This window comes from Mobula hypostoma, chromosome 20, assembly GCF_963921235.1.
Source record: "Mobula hypostoma chromosome 20, sMobHyp1.1, whole genome shotgun sequence".
NCBI classification, from domain to species: domain Eukaryota; kingdom Metazoa; phylum Chordata; class Chondrichthyes; order Myliobatiformes; family Myliobatidae; genus Mobula; species Mobula hypostoma.
The window spans coordinates 25,954,146-25,964,222 of record NC_086116.1 but is presented as its reverse complement, the minus strand read 5'-3'; the positions used below and the strand labels follow the sequence as shown (position 1 = coordinate 25,964,222).

Sequence of the window (10,077 nt, the reverse complement as noted above, 5' to 3'; positions counted from 1 at the left end):
GAGTGAGGGATACGGCCCATTGGATATGCTGCTATGGGTAAACCCGATCAGAGATGCGTGCTTAGAAACTACACATGATTTGTTTAAAAAAATGGCTGCAACTGTACACAGAACTTCAGAAAATCATCCTACATGACATACGTCATTGCGAAGTGAGGTTAGGAGCTGGAAGATGCAGAACAGTTCAGATCCTCTAATGGCTGTCTTTCCTTCTCCTCTTGTTTTCCTTAAACAATAGCCCACACCTGAAAATTGTTTCCAAGAGCTCTAATCACTGCTTGTAGTAAAAGAAAACACATTCTGCACAAACATCAACCTCATTGAGGTGAATTGCAGCTGGAAGTATGATGCCCAATTTCCCAATGGTCACTAACTCAGAAATGACTGCTACCATGATTTAACATCTCTGCCAAGTAGCTTCAATGCACAAGTCACCATAAAACAGAAGTAGATCGGAAATCTTTATTAGTTATTTTCCACCCCAAGGCAACAGAAGTAAATCTTAACACAATATTTCAAGAAACAGTTTAAATATTTCCTTTGTTTAAAATAAAACTTTTTAAAATTCAGATAAAAATATAGTAGAATTTGCCTTCAATTACTTTCTGCTTGCCCAGCAATGTAGAGAAGCTGGACGGTTTATTATTTCACAAACTGAAAAACATTATCTTCCAAACATTATTTAAATGCATTCATGATTGCCTTCAACATATATTAACTTCTGTAAGGCATTCTCTAAAAGTAGCAGATACAAAGGGAGCAACACACACGAAATGCTGACAGAACTCAGCAGCTCAGGCAGCATCTATGGAAAATAGTAAACAGTTGACGTTTTGTGTCAAGACCCTTCCTCAGGACTGAGAGGGAATGGGTGAGATGCCTGAAGTAGAAGGTGGGGGGAAAGGAAAAGAGGTTAGCAGGAAGGTGATAGGAGAAGCCAGGTGGGTGGGAAAGGTCAAGGGATGGAGAAGAAAGAATCTGATAGGAGGGGAGAGTGGACAATAGGAGAAAGAGAAGGGAGAGGGGACACAAGGGTAAGTAATAGATGAGAAGTAAAAGGTCAGAGTGGGGAATAGAGGAGGGGGGAATTTTTGTTCACTGGATATTCATGGCATCAGGTTGGAGGGTTTGGCTGAAAAATGGCTTCAACCACTTTTTTAAAAAGATCAGTCAAATAAAGCTATTGGCTTGATTGCTTTTTAAAAATAAAATTAACAAGATATCGGCTCAACTATAATTACCAAATAGTCATTCTGCCTCACTAACACAAGTACACTTTCACATCCGTTTATCACTTTCTCTTTTATATAGAACATGTTTCAGCTGAACATCACCAACCCTTTAATTGAAACAACAGCCACCGATGGTGGTTGTGGAGATGTTTAAAAAGCACGAGGGAAATCAGAAACACTTTAATGATTGAAAATAGAACAAAATTGCTGCAATTCAATAAAAGAATTTTAAATAATTCAGTAATTCATAGACATTTTTACAATGGTAATATGTTGAAAACAGTGAGGAAAATAAGCTTTTGAATCAGCTAATGAAGTTTCAGGATGTAAAGTTAATGGACAAACTTTTTACAGCAGATATTGTTCACAGCAAATCAACTTATTTATTAGGTGAAGCCAATGTTTTTAAACAGAACTGTTTTTTATCCTTTGTTTATTTTAGTTACAGATCACATTTCTATTTACAATAATGTAAATAACATGTACATAAATAGGCTCTGAACTGCACATTTTTAATTGGATCGGAAAAATTCCATTCCTACAGCCAAGAGTTTATTAAAAGTGGGCACCACCTTCACACAGCTCTATTTGAAATGGACTTTGGGGAAGGAATGGAAAAAACAAAAATAACAAGAAAATGGTATGACAAAGGTTATGAATTACTTTTAATAATTACAATTATGTGACAGTCACAGGCATTAAGTGTTATCATGGAGTCTTTGGGATGTTAGTGAATGGTAGATTAAGGGGGAAACATTACAGATAGAAAAAATAAACTATTTGAAACACTATTAATTTTCAATCTTAAATCAATCTCCATGTTAAAGGTTTATAAGATCATAATACAATATTCCATTACAGGATTTACATGTATTTAGTAATAGAGAAATCATAGGTACATTTCATGTCAGGCACTATTTCAACGTCTGTAAACAGTTACAATAAGTCAACAGTGATCTTGTAATCATAGTTGAATCAACTTATTTGAATTCAGTTATGCTAAATATGTGAATGTTATTAATTCTGAAATGGAAGTCCTTCCCCAAAATTCATAAAGTAACCCAGAATTTTTCCAACTGTATATTTTGTGTGGCACAGTCATACATTCTACAGTCTGCATTCTGGCAGAATCTCGAATGAACAGTGTTGCGGAGTTCAGAGGCTGAAAATTAAGCAGACAGATAAAAACAAAACCAATCCTCATAGGAAAACCTGGAAAGCCTCATTACCATTATACTGAAAATAACCTATTATTAAGCAAAGGAACATATTCCATCCCTTCACTATCATTTTCCCCATATGTACATAGGCAATTTGCTTAAAGCTCTGCCTGCAATTTGGTGTAATTATTGTGACAAATATACATTATACTAATTTATGCTTTTTGTTTCCAAATGATAAAAGATTTCACCTTCTGCAATGGGTACAACATGCCAAGTTAATGGGGTTACTTTACAATAAATGAGCAAAATCTGAGACTATAGATGAAAAACTAGAGCTTTCACATTTACACTTCTCTCTTTGCATTTGGTTTTATCGTTTGTAGTGATTTGGTGCATCTGCAAATGCATATTTCAGTCTGTAAGCTTCTGCCAGAAGAATGCTGATCTCCTCGTTGCCCCAGTACATTGTGGGTAAATTCTGCAGAAGGATCATAAGTCCCTGAAACAAATAATAATAAAAAAGAATAAACTTCAAAAATCAGCTGTTCTGAAACTGAAAGAATTTTAATATCAGCATTTTGGAAAACCTTCAAGGAACAGTGAACAAGTGCACAGCTAAGTACTAAAGAGTGGAGGTGACGCTTGAAACTTAGGATACAATTAGAACAATAAATCAACCGTACTGCAAACTGGATCCGGAACTGTACTGTCAGGATCGGGGGAAACCTCAGATATTTGAAAATTATTATGTCTAGAAGTCACTTCCAGAAAGGTTCAATTGATAATCCAGCTGCTCATATCAAAGACTAAAATTATTTGCTTTGACATGCATACCTGATTTTAATGCCCATCATCTTTATATAGTACAATAGTTCAAAGAATAGTAAGTAGAAATAACTTATCATTAAGTACTATTCCTGGTCAGTTAACTGAGTTTAATGAAGCCACATTACAGTGCGACCCTCAAATTTAAGCATCTAAACTAAAGCTAATTATACCCATGTTTGCCTGATTTCACAAAAAATGTGTGGTCATCCTCCTCTACAAAGATAATAGGTCAATCTTTGTGCTAAATGTGCCTTGTGCCATGTGTGACTGTTGCTACTGTGTTTTGCATCTTGGCCCCAGAGTAACACTGTTTCATCTGGCTGTATTCATGAGTATTCATGTATGGTTGGATGACAATTAAACTTGAACTTGATGTAATTAAGCTCCAATAAATGGTTTTCTATTGTTAAGAAAACACTGCCTCTTGATTTACCCCATAAAATCCTTTTGTAATTTTGAAGATCCCTCCTAGATCACTCCTGTCTTCCCTCATTCTATTATCAACCTTGAAAGTAATTTTGCATTCTCTGAAAAGTTTTTATCTAGTTTATAATAACGGATGACATCACGATAACAGTTCTTGTCTGTGATCGCTCATTCCACATGATCCAATGTTTGTCATGACTGCTCTATATGATAACATACTAAAGACCTTGTTGAAATTTAAATGATCCAGATCAACTACATGATCCCTGTCCACTCTATTACTTCAAAATATTCAACAAAAATTACCTACGACATACAATTTGGCATGTAATGATGATGAGAGCATGACAGAAAGAAGCAAGAGAACATCTATTTGGAAAGAATTGGCAATTCACAGAGAATTTGAATTTGATAGAGTTGATACAGAAGACAAAAAGGAGAAATGTTGATGGGAGAAATAATAAACAAAGAGATTTCAATCACAACAAAGATTAGGACTAACAGTTGGAACAATATGTGTACAAAATTAATCAAAATACTTCAAGAATTCTTTTGTGAAAACAAGGCAAGAGAATGCACAAGGGAAGACATTGCTGGATTCATTCCTACTGACAGAAGAGGATAAGATGATAGACCAAATAAATTTTGTTTTGGGGGGTGGGTGGGTCAATGGATCAGCTTTCAGGCTGATGTGAAAACAGAACAGATAATATGGCTATTAAGACTTTGAGGAGTCTAAAATGAGGTATGAAATCAATATAGTGGGTTGAACAGGAAAGCATGAAGAAAAATGTAATCATTTTAAAAAGCTATATATATATGATAGAAATAAGATGCTTGTAATATTTCTCATAGTTGCCATGACAGAGGACAAACATATTTGCGCCACTGAGTCTATGCTAGCTCTCAGAGCAACCTCCACTTATTTCTGTGGAACCTCTAACTTCACCATAGATCTCCAATCACCAGATAAACGGGGAGAAATAAATAAAAGCCAAGTGACCAATGAGCCAGCACATCTTTGGGATGTGTGGGAAACAAAACAATCCAATGCAGTGACAAGAAGAATATCAATATTGAAGATGTAGGTTACTGGAACTTTGAAGCTACCTGTTATGACACTATGTACTCTAGTGCATTTAAAAAACTGGGAACAAATAAAATGGTCAGATACAATGGAAAACATGAAGGATAATAATTAAATGTTTTCTAAATGCAAAAGAAGGCACAGATATACCTTGATAGGTAAGAGATTCACAGGACAAGCAAATGGTTATTAAAAATGATTAAAAAACATTAAAACCGAAGTTTTAAAGGACACAGGATTTCACATCAATGAGTGCCATTTATAGTTATAAATCAGAAATTTAGACAGTAAGCGATAACCTATGTACACAGGATGCAGAATGCAGCAGTAGGATGGATCAATGAACTACGACAGGTTTGGGAAAACAGTTTGGATGAATTATAATCAGGAGGAAAGATACTGCCTTCATTTTTAGAATCACTATACTAAAACTGAAGGGTAGTTTTGAAGGTAAATCAATGGGTCTTTTACTGAAAGAAATGGGACTTAAAATTAAGAGATTTAGATGCGATTTTGAATCCTGTGTTAACAGAAGGATATAGCTTGTTTTACTGCTTTCACATACTTATCCACTTTTCTACTGCATGCTATTGAATAAAAATGCTGCCTTCTACTCCAAATGGAAAATCCCTGTCAATTTAGCATTTAATTGCTCTATGTGTCACTACAGTCTATGTATTTCCTATAATACAGGTTTCCCCCGCCATCCGAAGATAGAGCGTTCCTATGAAATGGTTCGTAAGCCAAAATGTCGTAAAGCGAACAAGCAATTACCATTTATTTATATGGGGAAATTTTGTGAGCGTTCGCAGATCCAAAAATAACCGACCAAATCATGCCAATTAACACATAAAACCTAAAATAACAGTAACATACAGTAAAAGCAGGAACGTTATGATAAATACACAGCCTATATAAAGTAGAAATACTTCTCTACAACGATTGCCTGCACAGATCTCCTTAGCGAACATCTCACACAAGCGCTCTCGGCAGAAAATCTCATGCAAGCACTGTTGGCATAAACGCGCTCTCCAGTAACCTTTAAACTATGAAGCTGCCAATCTACCAAATAACACGTAAAAATACACAGCCTATATAAAGTAGAAATAATGTATGTACAGTGTAGTATCACTTACCGGAATTGGGAAAACAGTGCCGAGCACACTGATGATGGTGTGTTAGACTGAGTCGTCGCAGGATGGGTGGTACAGTGGCCCACACCCTCCGGGCCGCCGACCCGATACATTGCCGCGAAGAACGCAGAGGTAGCTGGGAGGCACACGGCATATTGTTAAGAAAAAAGCCGAAATAAACATGCCAATTAATTAGGTACTGCCCGGCATGTAAATGTCGGCGCAGATCTAAGGCGATTGCCGATTGCATCGCCTCTGATCTGGGCCGACAATTACATGCTAGGTGGCACCTAATTAATTAGCATGTTTATTTCGGCTTTTTACTTAAAGATGTGCTGTGTGCCTCCCGGCTACCACTGCGTTCTCCGCAAATCGGTACAGTATCTGTCTGGGGCCCGGGTGTTGGGGTGGTGGGACACGGGGGTGTCATCACATCGTCAATCAGGGCAGGTAGCTCATCTTCTCCTTTGACTGCCTGCCTCGATGTCAAAGGTCGAGGTTCGTCGTCTGCTGTGGCTGATGTGGAAGGCTTGCTTGACTGCTGAGCCTCACGCATTTTTCTATCATACAGTTATTTGTAAGGACTCAAAACATCCTGCAAATATCCCCTAAACCTACGCACCCTTTCAAAATTAAAGTCGTACTTTTATCATTGCAGCGAAAATATCACGCAGTTACTTCACTTTCTGCATTCGGTTGCATTCGGTTTCGATTGTCATCCTTTCCTCTTCCAATTGCATCAGCTCTTCATCTATCAGATCTTGGTCATGGGATACCAAAACCTCTTCAACATCATCTTCGTCAACTTCCACAAGCCAAACTCACTTTGTCCTTGCTTCGTTCACCACGATCGAAACGCTTAATTATGTCTAGTTTTACGCTAAGCGTAACACCCTTACGAGCTCTTTCAGGCTTTTCCGACACCTTAGAACTCATCTTGCTAACGGCTGCTCAATGCAACGTGTTTAAGCAATGCCGTTCCCAATCCAGGGCAGAGCGGCTGCTCGGGGCACGTGCTGCCTTTTATCGCGTGCTGCCTTTCTTTGTAACAGTGAAAACACCTTCTGAAAGCGAAAACAGGGTACTAATGTAGGTCTCTCGTAACAGTGAGGTTTCGTAAAGCGAACGTTCGAAAAGCGGGGGACACCTGTACAGCTGCAACAATACTTGGAGGCAATTTACTCCACCATGAAGGGAATTTCTAAGGTTAATGCAGGTACAAATCCTTTTCATATTTGGCTACACAACTAGTCTTGAGGCAGAACCACCTCAACAGGAAAATGGGGCAAAACACTATTTTTATCCTTTTTAAAACTTGGAGCCTATACAAGAATTTCTACTAATCTGATGCAAGATCAAACTCCACTTTGACTCTGAAAATTTCATAGAGCTTGCTGCCAATAAAATCCCAAGATAGTCAGTCAGTATTTATTTGGATAAACATGAGTCTATACTTGGTTTCCACACTTCTCAGCTCTTGAACTGTTACAGATGAGATGAACCGGTAAGATGACAGTGTGCTCAGTCGCGGCGGCTTCTACGGGACCCACCAAAGGTGTTATTGTCTCTATTAAACGTCTTTTTAATTATCACAAGAATTCTACTGGACATTAAGAATTAAAGTACCTCAGGTCTACCCCATCAGTGAGTTGCAGAAGTGGGATAAATCCTAGGGTGATCCCAGTTACTAAAACCCTTGCTAGAGTTCAGCCCCATCTCCTACAAAGTGGGCATGGACACACTTTGTTTTTAGCTGTTCTTCAGCAGTTAGACAGGGCGATTGATACAGATTGTAGAGCTTCCGCAAAGAAGGCTTTGCCCTGTGGCCACCATTGTCTAGTGACATGGTGCTGAACTGAACTAAGCTAAATACTCCTGGACTCCCGAAGTGTTGTCTGCTTGCCTTTTGCCGTTTGCGCAATTTGTTCTTTTTTCACCTCCTGGGAGTCTGATGTCTTCTTGAATGGGTTCCATGGTGTTCCTTTGTTTCATGGCTACCTGTAGCGAACAAATCTCAGGGTTGTATATCGCGCACATACTTTGATAATAAATATACTTTGAATCTCTGGATTGTGCCAGGGCCTCAGGGGATAATATGGGTCTCAGCTGTGTTTTATAAACTGCTGTTAAAATGCACAATATATCAATTCTTGCATTCTCCTTTATGAACCTGTAAACATTACTAAATGGTTAAATAATTGAATGCAGTCAGATTAGTAATAAAATGGGACACAAAGTCAGGGTACAGATTAATATTTCAGTAACTAGGATCCTTGGACAGACCTGATGATTAACTAGTCAGCTCATGCAGCTCATGCTCACACTACCTGGCTAGAGATGAACTTTGCTCCAAAGGCAAGAAGATCCAAGACGATTTAAAACCAAGCAGTGATTTAAGGGCTTAAAATGAACACCAGCTTCGAATGGAGTTCCTCAGATCAAGGAAAATTTTGTGGGTTCTGAAGAGAACGATGTGGAACCACTGATGGAGTTGGTGCTGCCTCACAGGATGAGAAGGTGGATAGCTTGAGAAATCAGGTACTCCTCCTGCTGTTTATGCAAGACTTGTGTGTGCTCTCAATACAAAAATCCACATTCTCTATACTATCTCAAATACTGCTCTTTAACTTGAAGCAACCAGAATCCATGGATGTCCGGGCATCAGCAAGAATGTTACATTTTTCCTGAGAAGGCTGTGAACACATCCTTGGATCTTTTCCTCTGCCTGATCGTATTCTTTTCCCATGGTAGAGCTTTGAATTGAATGCCTGCTTTATGGTACTAATGGCACGCTTGTAAGGGATGCAACCTACCCAAAGGAGTCAGCTGAGTGTAACAATGACCTCTGTACAGGGATACTGACTTGGAAGAGGACACTGATATTGGTTTACTTATCCTGCCAGTGGAACTGGAGGATATTGCGATGGCAGCACTGATGGCAGCTTTCCAGTGCACTGACGTGCCTTCTGTAGGATTGTTCAAATGTCAGAAGCATGGGTGGGTAGGGACTACAGATGTTTGTTAGGCTATTTGTGCCAAATCTAAGGTTGTTAACTTCCAACACACTTTTCCTCAATTGTTCAAAGGCTGTGCTGGCACATCCAAAGCTAATGTGACTTTTGTCATCAAAGTCTCCCCTCACTGAGAAGTGTCTCCAAAGCATACGCGAAGATAGACATTCAACTCAGCATCTGCAAGATGAAGTTGCAGTAGGAACCTCTATCCCCACTTATAACACCACCCTCTGATAATGGATTTCAGTGGTCCAGGTCTTCCAATGTCTCAATTAAATCCATTATTAGCGAGTGGTGGTGCAAGTGGAGATGGAGGTTCCTACAGCAATTTTGTCTTGCAGACATTGAGTGCAAAGCCCATCTTCCCATATACTTTGGTGAATGAGTGAATGATGGCTTGAAGCTTAGTCTCTAGGTATATGCAAAGATGGTCTGCATACTACAGTTTAATGAGCAAGGTTGAGGTAACTCAGATAGTAGAATCACACACAAAATGCTGGAGGAACTCAGCAGGCCAGGCAGCATCTGTGGAAAAGAGTACAGTCGAAGAGCCCTGTATCTCCTTCACCAATCAACCTCCCAGATCTTTACTTTATCCCTTCCCCTCCTGGTTTCAACTATCACCTTGTGTTTCTCCCTTCCTTCCCCCCACCTTTTTTCCCTCCAGTCCTGCTGAAGGGTCTCGGCCCGAAAGATCGATCTGTATTCTTTTCCATAGATGCTGCCTGGCCTGCTGAGTTCCTCCAGCATTTTGTGTGCACTGCTTGGATTTCAGCATCTGCAGATATTCTCTTGTTTTGGATTGCAGAAGTCAGCCTAGGTGGAACAGTTCTCTAGTTTAGCTTCATGCTCGCAGAAGTTTCGTTGGAAGTGACATGCAATATTATGATAAAAACCATGCATAAGAAGAGGCATGCACACAGACAGCTAACCACACACTGTGTGTGCACAGAAATGCTCTGAATCTGGGAAAAAAAATTCTCTCCCCCACGCTCTTCCTCTATTTCTGGCCTTCTATTTCTCTTCACCTGCCTATCACCTCCCCCTGGGTCCCCTCCTCCTTCCCTTTCTCCTGTGGTCCACTCTCCTGTCCTATCATATTTACTCCTCTCCAGCTCTTTACCTTTTCTGCCCATCTGGCTTCAGCTGGTACCTTCCAGCTAGCCTCCCTCCCCCTTTTTATTCTGGCGTCTT

General features: G+C 39.3%; 1 protein-coding gene and 1 long non-coding RNA gene across 5 annotated transcripts in view; one reads left to right on the top strand and one right to left on the bottom strand.

The window, feature by feature from the left end:
* Positions 1-448: 448 nt before the first annotated feature.
* tbc1d22a (TBC1 domain family, member 22a) overlaps positions 449-10,077 on the bottom strand; it is a 331,820-nt gene continuing 322,191 nt past the window's right edge. For all 3 annotated transcript variants that reach the window (XM_063072582.1, XM_063072580.1, XM_063072581.1), the window contains one exon: positions 449-2,894. In XM_063072582.1, coding sequence (XP_062928652.1) covers positions 2,766-2,894 — 129 coding nt within the window. In that variant the 3' untranslated portion in view covers positions 449-2,765. The remainder of the gene's footprint in view (positions 2,895-10,077) is intronic.
* Positions 8,247-10,077, top strand: part of LOC134359189 (uncharacterized) — an 82,822-nt gene continuing 80,991 nt past the window's right edge. For both annotated transcript variants that reach the window (XR_010021059.1, XR_010021058.1), the window contains exon 1: positions 8,247-8,407. This is a non-coding gene — a long non-coding RNA (uncharacterized LOC134359189). The remainder of the gene's footprint in view (positions 8,408-10,077) is intronic.